The 20,241-nt window shown below is 48.7% G+C and overlaps 1 protein-coding gene across 5 annotated transcripts in view; it reads right to left on the bottom strand.

Annotated features, from left to right (window-relative positions):
- Positions 1 to 20,241, bottom strand: part of SPTBN1 (spectrin beta, non-erythrocytic 1) — a 235,243-nt gene that overhangs the window by 71,906 nt on the left and 143,096 nt on the right. For all 5 annotated transcript variants that reach the window (XM_083493969.1, XM_083493971.1, XM_083493970.1 and 2 more), the window contains 5 exons: positions 13,121 to 13,294; positions 10,731 to 10,822; positions 7,967 to 8,047; positions 5,550 to 5,665; positions 2,869 to 2,981 (listed from right to left, as the gene is read on the bottom strand). In XM_083493969.1, coding sequence (XP_083350095.1) covers positions 2,869 to 2,981; positions 5,550 to 5,665; positions 7,967 to 8,047; positions 10,731 to 10,822; positions 13,121 to 13,294 — 576 coding nt within the window. The remainder of the gene's footprint in view (positions 1 to 2,868; positions 2,982 to 5,549; positions 5,666 to 7,966; positions 8,048 to 10,730; positions 10,823 to 13,120; positions 13,295 to 20,241) is intronic.

Raw genomic sequence — 20,241 nt, 5'->3', positions numbered from 1 at the left:
GCCGGGACTTCGCCTGTTCTCCAGGAATTCTCAAAGATGACTGCCAGTGGTTCTGAGATCACATCTGCCAGTTCTTTTAATACTCTTGGATGCAGTTCATCTGGCCCTGGAGACTTGAATACATCTAATCTAGCCAAATATTCTTGTACTATCTCCTTAGTTATTCTGGGCTGTGTTTCCTTTGCTGAATCATTTGCTCCAAATTCTTCAGGTCGGGCATTGTTTTCTTTATCGGAGAAGACTGAGGCAAAGAAGGCATTGAGGAGTTCAGCCCTTTCTGTGTCCCCTGTTTGCATTTCACCATCTTCTCCTCTGAGTGACCCCACTGTTTCTTTGTTCTTCCTTTTGCTACGAACATACCCATAAAAGCCTTTTTTGTTGCTTTTAACCTCTCTAGCAAGCCTGAGTTCATTCTGTGCTTTAGCTTTTCTGACTTTGTGTCTACACGTGCTGGCTATTTGTTTGAATTCCTCTTTGGTGGTTTCCCCCCTTTTCCATTTTTTGTACACATCCTTTTTTAATTTTAATTCAGTTAAAAGTTCTTTAGATAGCCACCCTGGTTTCTTTAGGCACCTTCCATGTTTTCGTCTCATTGGTATTGCCTGACGTTGTGCTTTTACTATCTCCCTCTTAACAAACTCCCAGCCATCATGAACTCCCTTTCCTTTTAGTATTGCTGTCCATGGGATCTCACCCAGCACTTCCCTAAGTTTTATGAAGTCGGCTTTCTTAAAGTCAAGAAATTGAGTCCTAGTATGCTTGGCTGCTACTTTCCGCTGTATAGTAAACTTCAGAAGAGCATGATCACTCGCGCCTAATGATCCTTCCACATCTACCCCACTAACCAGGTCATCAACATTGGTTAGGACCAGATCTAAAATGGCTGTTCCTCTTGTTGCTTCTCCCACTTTCTGGACAATGAAGTTGTCTGCAAGGCCAGTGAGGAATCTGTTTGACCTTATGCTCTTGGCTGAGTTTGACGTCCAACAAATATCCGGGTAATTGAAGTCCCCCATTACTACTATCTCCCTTCCTTTTGCATGCTTGGCCATCTGTTCCAGGAAGGCAGCATCTATGTCCTCCGTTTGGCTTGGGGATCTATAGTAAACTCCCACAATGAGGTCTCTGTTATTCTTCTCTCCCTTAATTTTGACCCAAATGCTCTCACTTTGGCTTTGAGGTTCTAAATCTTGGATCTCTTCACAGGTATACACATCCCTGACATATAACGCCACTCCTCCTCCTTTCTTGTCTGGTCTGTTTCTCTGAAATAGATTGTATCCCCCCATTATTACATTCCAATCGTGGGACTTATCCCACCAGGTTTCAGTGATGCCTATTATGTCATATTTAGTTTGCTGTACCAAGAGCTCAAGCTCATCTTGTTTATTTCCCATGCTTTGCGCATTAGTGTACAGACATTGAAGTCCATTAATCATTCCCCCGTGTCTCTTATTTAAGGATTTTTTCCTCCCTCCACTAGGTCCGCGTGCTGTTTGCTCCATTTGGTCTGTGACATTTGGATGATCATCTTCATTAATTGATAGACTCCTACCTTCAGGAGCACTGTCTCCCTCCCCCACATTAGTCAGTTTAAAGCCCTCCTGATGAGGTTTCTGAGATTTTTGGCAAAAACATTTCTCCCAACCGTTGTGAGGTGCAGCCCATCACTTGCCAGAAGTCCATCTTCAAGAAACTGCAGTCCGTGATCTAAGAATCCAAACCGTTCCTGTTTACACCATTTGCGAAGCCAGCTGTTCACTTCCACTATTTTCCCCTCTCTCCCTGGGCCACGTCGTTCAACTGGGAGGACAGACGAGATGACAATTTGTGCATTTAGTTGCTTCAATTTCCTGCCGAGAGCCTCGTAGTCTCTTTTGATCTTCTGGAGGCTATTGTTTGCAGTGTCATTGGTTCCCACATGAACCAAGAGGAAGGGGTATTCGTCAGTGGGTTTTATGATTTTTTGCAGTCGTTCAGTTACATCTTGGATCTTAGCCCCGGGGAGACAGCACACTTCCCGAGACATCTTGTCAGGCCCACAGATCACTGCTTCTGTTCCCCTCAGTAGGGAATCCCCTATCACCACTACCCGCCTCCTCTTGGGTTTGGTCGGGGTTCTTCTGTGAGCTGTCTGTTCCAAGGTCGCCTGCACATTCCCTGAGGACTGACTTTGCTGCTCGTCTTCATATACCTGATCGACTGTAATGAGGGAGAGATCCTCAAATGGAGTCTGCTCTTCGTCTTCCATGCTAGGGGAGAGGACCTCAAAGCGATTGTGTATTTCTAAACAATCAGAGTGAACCCTGGGCCTCCTACTTCTTTGAGTCACGTTTCTCCATATATCTGGCTCCTGTGTTGCTGAACTATCCTCCTTCTCAGGGGAGTCCCCTGTCTCCTCTCTGGTGGAGACGGTGTGCTCTGTTGCTTCCAAGAAGAGCTCCAGCTCTCTAATTCTTTGGAGCGTAGCTACACGTTCCTCCAGTTGCTGAACTTTGTCTTTTAAAAGGGCAATCAACATGCAATTGCTGCAGGTAAAGCTGCCTGCAACCTTTGGCAAGATGGCAAACATTGCGCAGGAATCGCAGGCGACTGCAGCTGTTCCCTCCCCTTCCATCTTGAGATCGTGTCGTTGGGGGTGGCTACAGAGGTCCTCCATCATAAAAAGCTTGAGGACAGGACAAATAACTTCCCCTCCACACACATGTGGAGGCCTTAATGCACAAAATACACGGTTCTATGGCATCCAGCACAGCCGCGTGAGGTAGGTCACTCGTGTTTTCGTTTTAGAGGAGGAAAACACAGCAAAGACAGTAAAACTAAGCAAAGTTTTGCGAACAAATGCCCATGAAACTGTAGAATGCAAACCTTTCCAATGCGCTTTCCTTCCACGGCTAAAGCTTTCATCTTGCTGAAGTAGTGGTAATATGTCACAACGTAGGTGATTATGGACTTTTCATCAGGGTGGTCAACACTGATATCTGTTAAGGTGTGGGAAGAGAGAGAGAGAGAAGGGGGGGAAACCAACAAGATGGTGTTACTGCAGCAGAGAATTGAGTTGCACGTGATTCCAAAACAATTTGCATCATGCTGGCAACTTAGGCAAGGCCTGAGAATTCAGCTGGAACTAGATGTTAACAGAAAAAGCAGCTGCAAGACTATCTCCTCACTCCCTGTAGCATCTCAAGGAATTTACCCTGCCTCCTGATGTCACATCCTGCTGCGTTTACTTACCATACAGAAATCCACTAAGTTACACTAACTCTCAAACGAGTCCCCCGTTTTGACCACATCCACACCACGCATTTAAGGTGGTACCGTACCACTTTAAGCAGTCACGGCTTCCCCCAAAGCATTCTGGGAGGTTGTTAAAGGTGCTGAGAGTTGTGAGGAGACCTCTATGCCCCTCACAGAACTACAATTCTCAAGCGTTTCCTGTGGAGAGGGAATGATGGTTAAGCCACTCTGCAAATTGTAGCTCTAGAAGAAAAGAACAGGGATCCCCTAACGACTCCCTTAACAAACTACAGCTCCCAGAATGCTTTGGGGGAAAGCCGTGGCTGCTTAAAGTGACACGATACCACTTTAAGGGTGGATGCGGTTTTCGTGCCATTGGCTCCAGCTGGTGGGAGGCAGGGAAACACGGAGTGATTTCACAGCACAAACTAAGTTCTTGCAGGCATTACTGGGGATGGAGAGGAGATAAACCTGTCTGCTGCCGCTTTTCTTCTTCTTCTTCACTGTGTTTAGAATAACATCCTACTTCTGGCCTATGTCAAAGCTCTGGAGATGAGGGTTTGAAACGAAGTCCAGATTTATTCCCCGAGTGAAAATATATACAGAATCATTCACCCAGCCTGGAAGTTACTCACAATGGATGGTGTGATTTGCAGAGGTGGGGAGCTTTTTAAGCCAGAGGGTTGCATTACTTTCTGAGCAACCTTCTGAGACCCACATGCCAAGGGTCGGCAGGAGCAGAGGGTGCAAATGAGCAGGAGAAATAGATTTTATAAATGGCACCTTTGTGCAGGAGGCTCCTTTCTGTGGACACGCAGGTGCCCCTCTCTATCCTCCATCCAAGATTGCAGGAGGAATTTTCAGAATTCAAGGACATAACCCAGCCAGGCAAAAACACCGGAGGAGGATGTGAATCAGGGCCAGGGAGGGGTGTCCTTGGGGAGGGTGTGTGGCTGGGGGAGAGTCCTGAGGGCCAGGGAGAGATCCCTGGAGGGCCATGTGTAGATCCGGGCCAGAGCTTCCCCGTCCCTGCTACATGGATGTGCATATTTTGTGTAGGTCTTACGCTACGGCAACGGAATAAGAACCAGGCCGCAGAACCCTGCTCTACCTCTCTTTTAAATCAGAACCAGTGAAGGCGGTGAAGGTCCTGTGTGAGTGCCTGGAGGCGGTTGGAGGATGGATGGTGGCTAACAGATTGAGGTTGAATCATGTCAAGACAGAAGTATTGTTCTTGGGGGACAGGGGGTGTTGTGGGTGTGGGAGACTCCCTGGTCTTGAATGGGGTCGCTGTGCCCCTGAAGGACCAGGTGTGCAGCCTGGGAGTCATTTTGGACTCACAGCTGTTCATGGAGGCGCAGGATAATTCTGTGTCCAGGGCAGCTGTTTACTAGCTCTATCTGGTATGCAGGCTAAGACCCTACCCGCCTGCAGACTGTCTTGCCAGAGTGGTGCATGCTCTAGTTATCTCCCGCTTGGACTACTGCAACGCGCTCTACGTGGGGCTACCTTTGAAGGTGACCCGGAAACTGCAATTAATCCAGAATGCGGCAGCTAGACTGGTGACTGGGAGTGGCCACCAGGACCACATAACACCAGTCCTGAGAGATCTGCATTGACTCCCAGTACGTTTCCAAGAACAATTCAAAGTGTTGGTGCTGACCTTTAAAGCCCTAAACAGCCTCAGTCCAGTATACCTGAAGCAGCGTCTTCACCCCCATCGTTCAGCCCGGACACTGAGGTCCAGCGCCGAGGGCCTTCTGGCGGTTCCCTCCCTGTGAGAAGTGAGGTTACAGGGAACCAGGCAAAGGGCCTTCTCGGTAGTGGCGCCTGCACTGTGGAATGCCCTCCATTCAGATGTGAAGGAAATAAGCAGCTATTTTATCTTTAAAAGACATCTGAAGGCAGCCCTGTTCAGGGAAGTTTTTAATATTTAATGCTATATTGTTTTTAACACTTGATTGGGAGCCGCCCAAAGTGAATGGGGAAACTCAGCCAGATGGGTGGGGTGGGGTATAAATAATAAATTATTATTTATTATTATTATTATATTTGCTGAGAGATGCTGGCCTCGCTGTTGGGCAGCTAGGTGACTCATCTGCAGAATGGGTTTGCAATCTGTGCCTGACCTATTGCCACAATTGCCCTAGGGGAAGTTGCATCTTGCTCGATTCTCCAGAAACCCTTTCCCAACGTCTTCCTTCAGGAGGCAACAAGTAGCAAGAAGAGGCTCCGGGAAGAAGGGGGCAGAGGCGTTGAGGGTAGGGGACAATACGGAACACACTGCTGCATCAGTGGCAAGCCGTTCTTACCTTCCGGGTCCAGGAGTTTAGTAAGGCCAAGGTGCTGCTCTGCCAGGTTAAAAGCGTTCTGCAGATTGTAGTGTGCATTCGATTTCTTCAGCTTATCAAAATCAATTAGGTCGGGCCTAAGCAAGGAACAGGAGAACGCAAATCACTTTGGGCCATTTCCCATAAAGTGAACTAACTGAGTCAGAAATATGAACGACAGAAGCAGAAAGACTAGGAGTCAAGTCTCCTAGAAAGGTTGGGCACAGCTGTACATGATAGGCGGTCAGTAGTGGGAGGCAGCGCTTATGCGACCTCCCGTCAGCGGTGTTGCTGCAATTCTGCCATCCGCTACTGGGCACAGTTGCCAACTTTTCATAGACAAACTCATCTGTGCTGCACGGTCCTTGGGGCAGGGAAGTGCTGCCCCAAACAGCATGTGGGTTGAGGAGAACCTGATGTTGGGAACCGGGAGGGGAGGGGAAGATGCTGACATGGAAAAGAATGGCAGGCGAGAGACGGAGACATGAACATGTGCAGCAGGCGAAGAGGCATGGGGGTGGGGAGCATGCACCAGGTGTAAGGTAAAGGTAAAGGGACCCCTGACCATTAGGTCCAGTCGTGGCCGACTCTGGGGTTGCGGCGCTCATCTTGCTTTATTGGCCGAGAGAGCTGGCGTACAGCTTCCGGGTCATGTGGCCAGCATGACTAAGCCGCTTCAGGCGAACCAGAGCAGCACATGGAAACGCCGTTTACCTTCCCGCCGGAGCGGTACCTATTTATCTACTTGCACTTTGAGGTGCTTTCGAACTGCTAGGTAGGCATGAGAAGGGACCGAGCAACGGGAGCTCACCCCGTCGCACGGATTCGAACCGTCAACCTTCTGATCGGCAAGCCCTAGGCTCTGTGGTTTAACCCACAACGCCACCCGCATCCCGCACCAGGAGTAAGTGTGGGCAACTAACAACGAGGGGCAGAGATTCCCCTTAGCTGGAAGGGAAAAGGTTGTGTATATAGTGGACGCTCAGGTTGCAAATGTGATCCGTGCGGGATGCACATTCGCAACCTGCAGTTGCAATTCGGCGCTTCTGTGCATGTGCAAAGCACGATTTAGCGCTTCTGCGCACGCGCGACTGCCGAAACCCGGAAGTAACCTGTTCTAGTACCTCTGGGTTTCGGAGGTCTGTAACCCAAAAAAACACAACCTGAAGTGTCTGTAACCCAAGGTATGACTGTACAATAAAAGCCCCCCCCCCCCCAGCCAATGATTGGCTTGAGGTTTCTAGTTTCTAGATAGAGGACAGGATTTCAGGAGGGTGTGTATGAGGGATGGTAAGGAACCTTGCAGAGAGCAAGGCGGGTTCTTCCTCGTTTCCCAGGCAACTGCTTCCCCACTGCTGAAGAGGCAATCCACTCTTCAATCAGAAGAGCGGCTTGTGTTTTCGGCGGAGGAAACTGCTACGGCATTCAACAACCAACAAAGCCCCAGTTGTGAGCACCATTCTCTCCCAGCAGGGCTCACATTACTTCCGTAAATACGAATGTAAAGTGTTACAAGGTCAGTTCCAGAGCAAGGCGAGCAAAATTCAGGTCTCTGCCTCAAGGAGCTTACACTGCAGTTTCAGGCAGGACAGCAGAGAGAGAGAGAAGGAAGGTTAAAAAAGGGATAAACCCTGAGCCAGTGCAGGATATACTGTATTTTTCGCTCTATAGGATGCACCCGACCATAGGACCCACCTTGTTTTAGAGGGGGAGAACAAGAAAAAAAATTCTCCCCCTCTCTGCTCAGCGCCCCTTCAGCGAAGCGGCAGGAGAAATGGAGTCCCTTCCATTTCTCCTCTCACTTGGCTGAAGGGGTGCTGTGGAGCTCTCCCTCTCTGCTGAATCCAGGAAAGTCTATCCCTGAAGCCTTTGGAGCGCAGCGCGAGTTCCCGCTGCGCTCCGGAAGCTTCAGGTTCCTTTCGCTGAAGCCGGGAGAGCAAGACTCTCCTGGCTTCAGCGAAAGCAACGCGAAGCCTCCGGAGCGTGGAGGAAGCGCTCCCTCTGCGCTTCGGAGACTTTGCGTTGCTATAGCTGAAGCCAAGGAGCCTGCACTCGCTCCATAAGACGCACACACATTTCCCCTTAATTTTTGGAGGGGGAAAAGTGCGTCCTATAGAGCGAAAAATACGGTACTTAGAAATCAATCCAATGAATGCTTCGCTGGGAGTAAGCCCCACTGAACGCAGTAGGATTTGCCTCCTTGTCTACATGCATAGGATCGGTCCATTCCGGCAACAAAGGGAGTAGAAGCGAAGTCTTTTGCTGAGAGAAAAAGAGGTGGTGCGAGGCAGCTGTTCTGGAAGAGGGGGCCCAGGACTGTGGCTACGCCATGAGTTGCAATTCTGCATCCGCTGGTCCAGAGCTTAAAGACTCCATCAAAGTCTCCGACAAGTGCCCACCTGTGTTTATGGATTAGCGCGTTGAAAGCCATGCCGTCCCTCCAGCTGGTGGTGAAGTTGTGAATGTTGACGTTGGGGTAGCTGGCACAACAAAAGAACCAAAGATGGAAGGGTGGGGGGAGAGAAACAAAACAAAGAAAACTCCATCAGTATAGGATTAAGGCTCAGAGATATGAATAATGAGAGGCGTCGAGTTAGCCGGAAAAAAGGTTGCGCTCAAGCAGCCTTCGGGTTACCATTTTGAAGTGGAACTGCAGAAGGCAGAATGGGACATACCCTCCTGGAGAACTCCCTGGCAATTCCTCTTTTTAAAAAAAGATCCAGAGGTTTCAGATATGGAATAGATAAAGGACTTACTGACGCCTGGGAGAACAGAACTATTACTAAGATGGGAAATCCTGAGGCCTCAATTGGATAGCCTTGCCTATTATTCCGCTGCCCAGTCATTTGATCCTTGGGAGAGATACTGTATGTTCCCAAGGTTCATCTTGCATCTGTAAAGCCGATCAATGGCTACTGATCATGATGGATGATGGCCATCGCTCTGCCTCTGTGGTCGGAAGCATCAATGTTTCCGAAGACCAGTTGCTGGAAAGCACAGGAGGGTTGAGGGCTCGGGTTCAAATCCTGCTTGCTGGTTCCTCGCAGGCACTGTGGTCGGCCACTGTAAGAACAGGATGCTGGACTACGTGGGCCATTGGCCTCATCCAGCAAAGCTCTATGTACCTATCCTAGTCTGCGGTCACAGTTTATACAGTCAGAATGGTTTTCAAATGTTTGCGTTGTTTTTATATGCGGAATTGCTTTACACTGGTTTTTATTGTTGTAGCGGTTTTGTTTGTTTTATAATTGTATGCTTTACTGTAATGACCCACCCTGGGACCTTGCGGTGAAGAATGCGTAAGAGATCAAATAAAATAAATGCATTTTTAAAAATAAACTAAAAAGACCAGGACATTTAGTGTGACCTTTTGGTATCTGCTTCCAATGAAAATCAGGCAGGTAGCTTTCTAATCTTTTCCATAACCTTTTTTTTGCTATCCACGGAAGCCATCTTGTGCTGGCACCCACAGGGTTTTTTTTGAATCAAGATAGTAGTGGCACCTCATTTTAATCCCTGAAAACCTGCCTCGAGGGTGCTAAGATCGAAGGTGGATGCCCTCTTGGTTGTTACACCACCTTCAGAAGCTCAGCGAGTGGAGGCCTGGGCGGGGCATTCTTTGTGGTGGCCCCTTAGTTGTGGGACTTTTTTCCCATGGGGATGAGTCCAGCACCCTCATTCAGCAAATGCTGAAGAGACACCCTGACCTTTGACACTTGAGATGTATATTGTTAGGGCCCACTTTATTTCTGTAATTTAAAATTGTTTCCAGCAGTTTTTAATATTGTGCAATGTTGTGTTTTAGTGTTAACATTGTGTTTTAATAGCCGGAACCTTAGGGTGAAGGGCGGATATTAAATTATAATAATCATAATTTTCTTTACCCAAAAAAATAAAATCCCTGCAGGTACTTCCAAAATTGTCATTGGGTGCCTGCTTAACACTCACCTGTCTACCCAGGCAACCCCTGTGGCTATTATGATGTCTTATAAATATGACCTACTGGATTTGTGATGCATTTTGCACTAGTTTAACAAATGTAATTTTTGCCGTTGAGTTTTATGAGGTTCACCCCCGCGGCGTTTCATCTCCTTCGTGCTGGAGGGGTAGACATCTTTGCAAACAAATAAATAAAAATTAAGAAGCACGGGGTTGCCGCAGGTGGCAGGGGAGAGGCGGGGAAGGCGTCTGTCAACGAAATGGAGCCGTTTCGGTGACCGAATGGCAGGCTAGGATACAAGCAGGGGGTGGGGAAAAGGCCTCAAAACCTGCGGCAAGACTTGGCCAATCCATGCCAAAACTATGAAGCAAGGAGATGGGGAGGTGGTTCTCGAACAGGGATGGAGAACCTTTTGCAGCCCAAAGGCCACATTAACACCTGGACAAATTTCTGAGGGGGACGTGTGACAGAGGAGGCTGGGGCCGAAGGCATTATTAAGGGCAAATTGGGGTGCACACGTCCTGGCTTTTCTACCAGGTCTGGGCTTCAGTGTCAAGGTTTGAAAATGGAAGTGGATCCATCAGGTTACATTCTCCACCACAGAGGACTGTGGGAAGCTGCCTTAAACTGGGCCCAGTCTATGAATCAGTCGATAACGCACGTCGGAGATTCAGACAGGGCCCACCAATCCCCACCTGAAGATGGCAGGGATTGAACCTGCCTGGGCATTTTGCATGCAAAGCATGTGGTCTGCCACAGAGCGACAGCCCCGGAGGCTTCTGGGAAGGCAGCCATTTTAAACGCACAACTTCTGTAAAGCATTCAGCCCCTAAGTTCCGTATCTTAGTGCCGGTGCCGTTAAGTGTTGTTCTGAGCCACTGTATTCACAAAAACGACCTCTATCGGCTCATATCGTCTGCAGGACAGCACAAGTTATGGCGCTGCCCTGGAGAAGAAAGTCTTGCTCCCTGCTCTGCACACCGATTTGCCTTAAGGGAAGATGTTCATTAACTCGGGACACTGCAGTTAAGGAGAGATTGAGGCCTGTGTGTTTTAAATGCACCGCAGCCTCCTCCAGCCTGGCGCCCTCTGGATGCTTCGGACTACAACTCCCATCAACCCCTTCCAGCTGATGGGATTTGTAGTCTTAAACACTCAGAGAGCAAGAGACTTGAGAAAGGCTCCCCCAGCACTGTCTAGAGGACTACTGGGTCAAAACTCACCCGGCTGTCTTCATCTGGCACCACAGTAGCAGTGCATCTTTCGCAGACTTCTTCTCTTTGTTGTCTTCTGTTTCAACACTGATGTCCTGGATCTGCAATGCAACACATGGATCAGCAAGTCAGTTTTCCCCCCAGCCCATTTATTTCAGACAGCCTTCAAACTTTCTGAGAGAACACGGTTGCCGAAGCAACTGCAGAGTAGGAGACTATAAGAACCAGCATGTGAACATGCACGCACACACACACACACACACAGGTTGGAGAAACATGCTAAGAGGAAGGCACGCTTGGCAAATCCACACTGTGATCAGCTCCCGCCCTGAAACCTATGTCCCCACTGTGGAAGGATGTGTGGATCCAGAACTGGCCTCCCCAGTCACTTACGGACTCAGTGTTAAAACCGTGTTTATGGAAGACAATCTTACTCGGCTACGAGTGATCGCCAAAGAAGAAGATGACAGCAAGCGTGCACTGGATTCCAAAACAATCTGAAGGTTTCCTCCCCTATATACGTACAAAATAATATCGTGAACAGAGCTGGCTACTTCCACTTTTAGAGGAGCATGCTTCACAAAGCATGAGAATGACCCAGCCCAGATAAAGTACACAAGCCCTGCAGATTTCTAAGTGCAGAACTTTGGTTTCTGCCTATAAACTCCAGCAGGTTCAGCTCCCTCGTAAATCTTTGTGAACTGTAGCCTTGGCTCTGCAGAAAATCGCGGCCCTGATCTGCATAATTACGAAACGAAGTGCTGAGAAGGAATGCCCCGTGGGGAGAGGTTGAAGGAAATTCTCTCTGAAGGGGAAGAGGGAGAAATAAACAGGAATCCCCAAAGTGGCTTGCTTTGGTGGGATGGGACCGCTAATCCTGGTTTCCTGACAGGTGGGTCATTGTTCCTTACCGGGAGGGAGATGGGGGGGTGGAGGTTGGTGCCCCAAAAACAAACCAGCAGGAGCAGCCCACCTGCCAGAACACTAGCATGGCGGGTTCATCCCACCCAGAGAGAACCCCTACCCTAAATTATGCTGCTGTGGCACAAAACGCTGAACGTTTATCACGGGGCTACACCTTTGTCTTTTTCCTTAATTACCATATTTTTCGCCCTATAGGGCGCACCGGCCCATAGGGCGCACCTAGTTTTTTTTTGGGGGGGGGGAATAAAGAAAAAAAATTATTCCCCCCCCCCAGGCGCAGGGTTGGGGCCGGGGGAAGTCCCAGCCCCCAGAACAGGCTGCTATCCCCAAGCCTAGGGAGCCCGGCAGGAGTTCCCGCCGGGCTCCCCAGGCTTGCGGATATCTTCCCGAAGCCTGGAGAGCGAGAGGGGTCGGTGTGCACCGACCCCTCTCACTCTCCAGGCCTCAGTGAAAGCCTGCATTTGCCCCATAGGACGCACACACACATTTCCCCTTAATTTTTGGAGGGCAAAAAGTGCGTCCTATAGGGCGAAAAATACAGTAATTACAGGTGTTTGTGTGGGGTGTTGGTCTTACTGGAAATACATTATTATTTCAGATTATTTATGTATCTCCCTTTGCACAAGCCACAGGACGGTTTACAACAGTGGTTCCCCAAGTCAGATGGTACCAGACCTGAGGGTGGGTGGGTGTGGGAGGATTACTGGAAGGGGGCACTAAGAGGCAAGCCTTGGTTGTTGGGAGATGTAAATGGTTACCAGGCTTTGACAATCTCGTATCTCTGCAACAAGCTCCTCAATTTTGTTGAACTGATTAAACTAAATAGCTTCAACTAGATTTTGAATAAATGCGCCGTTTGGAGTTTTATTACCTACCTTTGTGGGTTGCGCAAACTGCTATTCTGAATCATGCTTTTTATAGGGTAGGGGGCACTCTGGGTGGGTTTATGGAAGCAAGGGGACAGCAGTCCCAAAAAGTTTGGGAAGCACTGGTATTCAACCAGGCAAAATTCAGTAAAACCCCTAAAGTAAAACAAGTCCTTTAAATATGCATAAGAAACCAAAGAAAAATAACTATTAATAGAAGCAGCTGCAGCAGCAAGCAGTGCATGGGAAGGCTTCACCCTCCCACTATCAGAATTTGAATTTCCCTAGCTCTCAGTGCGGCTAGGAGTATTTTAGGGAGAAAGTTCCTATCGTTGCCGGTGAGAACTTTCTCGCCATGGCTCCCAGGCATGCAAAGGTGTGTGGGGTGATTTTAATTTCGTTCCGCAGCTTAGGAATGAAGAAATCTTCCTCCCCTTCCTATTCGAAGTAAGAACCAGCCCCAGCCTGTATAACTCATTATAAACAAAATACACCATGCATTCAGGGCAGCCCTAAAGTGATTCCGCTAAGACTGATGATCTGGGAAGCCGGGAACGATGAGTGTGACTTGCAGGGAAAGGCAAGGGCCGAAGGTGATCTCAGATTTACCTGGAACCTCAATATAATAGTCCAAATAAGGCCGAGGGTGAGTCTGTGGTTCCCGTCCACGATATCGTGGGACCCCATGTTTTCGAGATGCACCCGCTGCTCTTTCAGGAACTGGAGGGCTTTGTCGACGTTCTCCAAGCAGTGAATGCGCATCCTTCCCTTGGTTGGCTTGGGCTGCAAGAAGAACATTCGGAAGAAAAAGAAAGAAGGGAAACGAAACGTCAGTGCAAAGGTGGTCAATCAAGGGTGCAGGAATCCAAGCAGCCAACTCGTTTTCAGTTCTGTGGCTGGTAAGAAGAAGAGTTTGGATTTGATATCCCGCCTTTCACTCCCTTTAAGGAGTCTCAAAGCGGCTGACATTCTCCTTTCCCTTCCTCCCCCACAACAAACACTCTGTGAGGTGAGTGGGGCTGAGAGACTTCAGAGAAGCGTGACTGGCCCAAGGTCACCCAGCAGCTGCATGTGGAGGAGCAGAGACGCGAACCCGGTTCACCAGATTACGAGTCCACCGCTCTTAACCACTACACCACACTGGCTCTCAACAAGTGACATTAACTGTAACAGCACTTGCTTTACAACTACCAGATCCCATATATTACAGTCTCTTCACTTCCTTAATCTGGAGGTTGGTTCTGCTTGTAAATCTAGACAACTTGTCTCCTCCAGTAGCTTCATCAGTGGAAGGTCACCCAGCAGCTGCATGTGGAGGAGCGGAGACGCGAACCCGGTTCCCCAGATTACGAGACTACCGCTCTTAACCACTACACCACACTGGCTCTGCCAAGAAACTCCTGCACACGCAAGGCTTTCCCACCCATTTTAATGGACAGTTCTGCATGCGGACAAGGATCCCGGTTGTCAGACAGCCCCCGTCCATTGAAGTGCGTGGGAAGCCCTTGATGGTTAATTTCTGACCCTGCAAGGAACAGATGCATGGTGGCAATGCCAATCAATTTCAATGGGTCTACTCAGAGTATGAATGATGCAGCCCGCTGTATCCTGCTTCTGATGAATTTGCTGTAATATGAGTGACTACGAAGCAAAGGCAGCCAAAGCTAACAAGGGTGATGATCTCCCAGCATAATAATAAATAAAACCTTTGTTCTTTTGAGCTCTTCGTCCACCACTAGGAACTGTCTCCACTCGTAGTCCCCGTATGAATGGAGGGATAATTTTGGATAAGTTATCCAAAATACCTCAGGAAGTTGCCAAAGGAATGCTCATTCAGAGACTCCTCGGGCTTTATCATGGAGCTGGAGAATAAATACTTGTCTTTGTAGCAGGGAGATTTTGCTTGGCGCAGAGAGAACTGGTGTGAAACAGCTTGGCTGACTGGTTTTTATTTTATTTTTCTGGTCAAAAGGCTAAGGAGTAAACCCGACACAAATCCGGACTGGAGTCCCTAAGGCGGTTGGGATGGCGCCTTCAACGCTTTCTCCTGGCAACTCCTGCAGCCAAGCTGGTGCCAAATGTATTGCTATCCTTTCTTTTGGACCCCATCAGCGAGGCTGGGGGGGGGGGGGTCTTGTCAACTGGGCAGCCTAGGACCTCCATACACCCTGCGCAAGCTTGCACCCCAGGGAGGTCACTTCCATGCTGCTAACACAGCCGTTTATCCTCACCCCTGCAGGCGTACTCCATTGTTTCTTGAGGCAGATGGATGCCGATGATGACAACAACTAAAGGGAGGACAGCAGGACCTATGAAGGTGGTAGAAGAGATCTGAACTCAGATCTTGCTGGCCCAAGGCAATGTGCTATCCACTGCCCTCACGCAAGCCAGAGGCTGCAAATCAGAAGGCAGGGGAAAGAGGACTTTACCACCCGCCTTGAACTTCGGATTGCTCCCTTTAGTTCTCACAAGGGCTGGGCGATATCTGGTTTCCAACTTTGCAATATATCACCAGCTAAACATCGCGATATACCGATATATCACAATGCCTGAAATAAGGGTGGAGCTACACAGAGGCACTGGCTGGATTCACTGTTTTCCGTGCATCATGATTTTTGCCGGCGCCCGCTCTTGCAATTTGCTTCCTTCTGTGGGAGGCAAGGGAAACCTAAGTCGGCAGAGTTAAGGGGGCTGTGGAAATCAAGAGAAGTATTGTTTCCCCCCACATTGTGATTTTTGCATAACACACACGTCATGATTCGCAATATATTGCCAGGTACAAAATTATGAAACCGATATACGCAAACATTCCTGCAAAAAAAAAAAAATCACACTTTGCAGCCGGAATAATTGGTCAAGCGAACCAAAAACATGTGCAAGTGTTTACCAGGTATCAAGCTGGATACAGTATTTGACAATGCAAAATTGAAGGCAGGCCCTTGTCAACAAATTACCTTCCAGTATGCAGAGAGCTTGAGTTTGGATTTGATATCCCGCTTTATCATTACCCGAAGGAGTCTCAAAGCGGCTAACAGTCTCCTTTCCCTTCCTCCCCCACAACAAACACTCTGTGAGGTGAGTGGGGCTGAGAGACTTCAGAGAAGTGTGACTAGCCCAAGGTCACCCAGCAGCTGCATGTGGAGGAGCGGGGAAGCGAACCCGGTTCACCAGATTACAAGTCCACCGCTCTTAACCACTACACCACACTGGCTTTTGGTGGTCCCTCTTAAAGACTTCCAGTTCTGCAAAATTTGCAGCACCCACTCTCCACAGGTGCACACATACCTAGACAAAGACTTTGTTCCCTGGCTTGCCTGAAGTTGGGTTTTAAAATACAGCGTGTACATGATGCTAGTTAAATTTAACTGGAACACCCCCATTCTTGTGTCCCTGTACTCACATTCCTTGCAGTGGTGGGAAAGTGCTAAACAAGCAAATAAAGCTCTGGCTGCTCACAGTAATGAGAACTGGGAAAGCTCCAGGAAGTGCTGGCTGCCAACATGCAAAAATCTTTTTAAAAAGGCCTGGTCAGAATCACAGCCACGGCTGATTGAGTAGGCTCTGTGAGAAGCGAACTTTACAACTTCTTTGGGGATCCTATATATATATATGAGCAAGATGGATGTTAGGAAGGAGAAATTCGTTCCAGCTCGCTCCCACGAAGGAACAAGAAAAGGAGGCACATAATCCAGCGGGGTGGTGAGAGCGAAACGTTGGAGACAAGCTGCAAATTGGGCAGAAACCACATTTAAAAAGCATCTGTCAAGTTGCAGCATTAAAGGGCTCTGTGTGCAGCTCCTAAAGAGGGGGGGGAAAGAAAAATGGGGAGGGGGTGAGTCAGCGAGCTAACTGCCTCCGGAACAATTGCAATTTACTACATTGAAGTTAATTGGAATTCGTGGGATTGCTTTGTGAGGAACAGCAGAGCCACAACGCTTCCCAGAATTCATCTAGTATAATGAGTCAGGATTCTCCGTAATGATACGATATTAGCAACATGGGGGGCCCCTCCTCCTCCTGATGTAGATCATAGAGGCCAAAGATGAGGAACCTGAGGACCAGGGGCTGAATGTGGCTCCCAGGCCTCTCTATCTGGCCCTTGGAGCCCTCTCCAGAAGCCACACTAATCGCTAGCCCTGCTTTGTACCAGGAAGCTTTTGCTAGCTGAAAAAGTGTCCCTAATCTGGACGGAAGGCAGAGAGGGGTGAGCGATTGTGTGTGCAAACAAGCCTAGGGGACAAAGGTAACATTTGCAGCTGCTGCTGGGCCTATTTTTGCCTCTGGCCCCACACACCATTAGCATGTAGGCCTTAGCAGCGTGCCCAGAAGGGAGTGTGTCCCTTGGAGCTCTGGCCCAAGAAACAGCTTTTTTGTTCCCACTTCCTTTTCTTGACTTGCCCATTAGTCCAAGCATTCAAGCCTGCCAGAAGACATATCTGGCGTATGAGCCACCAAGATATATTCTGCCTGGGTTCCTGCAATGAACCCCAGGGGAGGCATAACATTAAAACACATTGTTTTCCGGGGTGGGGGGGGAGACTCTGGAGTCCGCTGGCAGTCCCAAATTGTTATGTACTGAAGTTCTCACCCTGGGCCAGCAGGGGGATACTGCAGATAGTTTTCACTCAGGTCCACATATGCAAATAAGGGATTGAAAGTGACGTTCAGTGATTGGATAGTTACAGAAAATGGCTCCTGTTGCGTTCTAGTGGAGCTCTATATAAGCAGGCTGGCTGAACCCTTCAGTTCAGTTCTGTTCTAGCCTGTGAATAAACAAGAGCTGTTTGAAGAATCGCTGTGTCGTCTGATATGTTCACCCACAACTTAATAACGACAATCCCACTTATGGCAGGGGCTTCTATGAAGAGCTACATTCCATTGGTGGCAATGTGTCAGGGAATGCATGGCAACAGTGGGCGGAGCAGGAGCCAGCAGTGGGCGGAGCCAGAGCCATAAGTAGGTGGAGCCAAGACCAAAAGTGGGTGGAGACAGCTGCCCCCGCCGCAACACTCCTTCTTTCCCTTTCTCTTCCTACCCACCTGGTCGGAGGAGGCAAGACAGGCTGCTCTTGCAAGATGCCCAAACTGATCACTTGGCAGGTGGCTGCTCTATTGCTGTGTCGATTTTTGGCCCCCTTCCTCCAGTTCCTCCCCCACCTTGACCTCTTTCCCACGGGGCTGCCATCTGCATGTGAAATTGAGCCAAAAGATGCAAGAAAGCAGACCCAAAACTGAAGGGATTCATTCCCTTCCCACCTACGCCGCTACGAGAACGGGGTTTGCGGCATTTTAAAGGCGCTTCTGCACTCAGTAGGGTTCTCCTATCTCAGAGTCTGGCTCAAAGCTGCAGGGTTTTCTTCTCTGGGGAAGATGTCAACTAAGGGCAAGGGGCCAGTGCCAAGGCAGAAGGCTTGAGGACATCTGGATCCAAACTACAAGAAAGAAGATTCCACCTAAAGATTAGGAAGAACTTTCTGACAGTAAGAGCTGTTCGACAGTGGAATTTGCTGGCAAGGAGTGTGGTGGAGTCTCCTTCTTTGGAGGTCTTTAAGCAGAGGCTTGACAACCATATGTCAGGAGTGCTCTGATGGTGTTTCCTGCTTGGCAGGGGGTTGGACTCAATGGCCCTTGTGCTCTCTTCCAACTCTATGATTCTATGATTTTATGATCTGATACGTGTTATGCCCATTAAGCACCAGGCTCTGCCTTCCCCACATCCTGACAGGTAAAGATTTGCTACTAGGGTCTCCTGCCTTCCTCCACCAGGTCCCACCTCCAACTCCCAAGCTCTTCCTGCTTTCAGAAGGCCAAGCAATCCCCCAGCCAATGTGGCCTTGGGACACTGCCCTCTCAGTCATGACTTTAATGCAACATCTCTTTTGCTTTCCATTCTGTCGATTTAAGCGACTCACTGAAACAGCTGCGGCAAAAACCAGAAGTTTATACAGCTGTATTATGTATCTCGGGGAAACATGTGGCATAAACATTAATATTTTGCTACGGTCACCCCTTTCTGACCCCTGTGACTCTGATGTAAAAAGTTTCACTTCATCTTGCTGCAACTCACTGAAGTTCTTCATTCTGGGAGCATAACGGCAAGAATCTCATCTGTTCTGATCTGGAGAGGGGGAGGTTTATTGGTTTGTGGGGGTCCCCCCCCCCCGGTGTTTGTTCTTGTTTTTTATTATGAATTTTGTGTCTTTATCTTGTATTTTGATGTTGTGAACCGCTCTGAGTTCTGCAGATGAAGGACGGTATGCAAATTAATTAATTTCTGGGATCCTCCAGAAATAGCTATGGGTCTCCAGCTCCCCATGACCCCAATCCCAAGGGTGGATCTACTAGGAAAGAGGGGCCACAGAAGCAACTTTAGACCACCAAAAAATGTGTCACACAACTCAAATTGATTATTCTTTTTATATATACATATATATATATATTTCGACAACCCCAAAGTTTGAAAGTCAGCAGCACAGATGTTGTGAAGGTTTGCCAATCTGTCATGGAACATACCCACTGAAGAAGGTAAGAGGGGTTACCCAGACCTCGTTGCTGGTTGCGAAGGAGCCCCCCTAATAGTTCAGAACCACTGAAGGCAGTGAAGGTCCTGTGTGAGTGTCTGGAGGCGGTTGGAGGATGGATGGCGGCTAATGGATTGAGGTTGAATCCTGACAAGACAGAAGTACTGTTTTGGGGGGACAGGAGGCAGGCAGGTGTGGAGGACTCCCTGGTCCTGAATGGAGTAAGTGTGCCCCTGAAGGACCAGGTGCACAGCCTGGGAGTCATTCTGGACTCACAGCTGTCCATGGAGGCACAGGTCAAATCTGTGTCCTGGAGAGCTGTCTACCAGCTCCATCTCGTACGCAGGCTGAGACCCTACCTGCCCGCAGACTGTCTCGCTGGAGTGGTGCATGCTCTAGTTCTCTCTCGCTTGGACTACTGCAATGTGCTCTATGTGGGGCTACCTTTGAAGGTGACCCAGAAACTACAACTAATCCAGAATGCGGCAGCTAGACTGGTGACTGGGAGCGGCCGCCGGGACCATATAACACTGGTCCTGAAAGACCTACATTGGCTCCCAGTACGTTTCCGAGCAAAATTCAAAGTGTTGGGGCTGACCTTTAAAGCCCTAAATGGCCTTGGTCCAGTATACCTGAATGGGCGTCTCCACCCCCATTGTTCAGCCCGGACACTGAAGTCCAGTGCCGAGGGCCTTCTGGCGGTTCCCTCAATGCGAGAAGCCAAGTTACAGGGAATCAGGCAGAGGGCCTTCTTGGTAGTGGCACCCGCCCTGTGGATCGCTGTCAAAGAGAACAACAACTACCAGACTTTTAGAAGGCATCTGAAGGCAGCCCTGTTTAGGGAAGCTTTTAATGTTTAATAGACTATTGTATTTTAATATTCTTTTGGAAGCCACCCAGAGTGGATGGGGAAACCCAGCCAGATGGGCGGGGTATAAATAAATTATTATTATTTATTATTATTATTATTATTATTATTATTATTATTATTATTATTAAAGCTTCAGGGCCCCCAAAATGTAGGTCCCCCACTGCCCCAGACCACTACACAGCTAGCTGCTCATGGGAAGCTCTCTTGCAAGATGCAGTCTGCCAACAAACACATGACCCAGGCTAGTTATTTTTCAGCTGGTATGGAAAGTAACTGCTGAGAAAACAAGGTTTAATTATCACTGTCGGAATAGAACTGGTGGTAATTAAGATCTGCAGG

This window comes from Podarcis liolepis, assembly GCF_965112155.1.
Source record: "Podarcis liolepis genome assembly, chromosome: 3".
NCBI classification, from domain to species: Eukaryota; Metazoa; Chordata; class Lepidosauria; order Squamata; family Lacertidae; genus Podarcis; species Podarcis liolepis.
The sequence above is the reverse complement of the archived record's forward strand: the minus strand, read 5'-3'. Positions and strand labels throughout refer to the sequence as shown.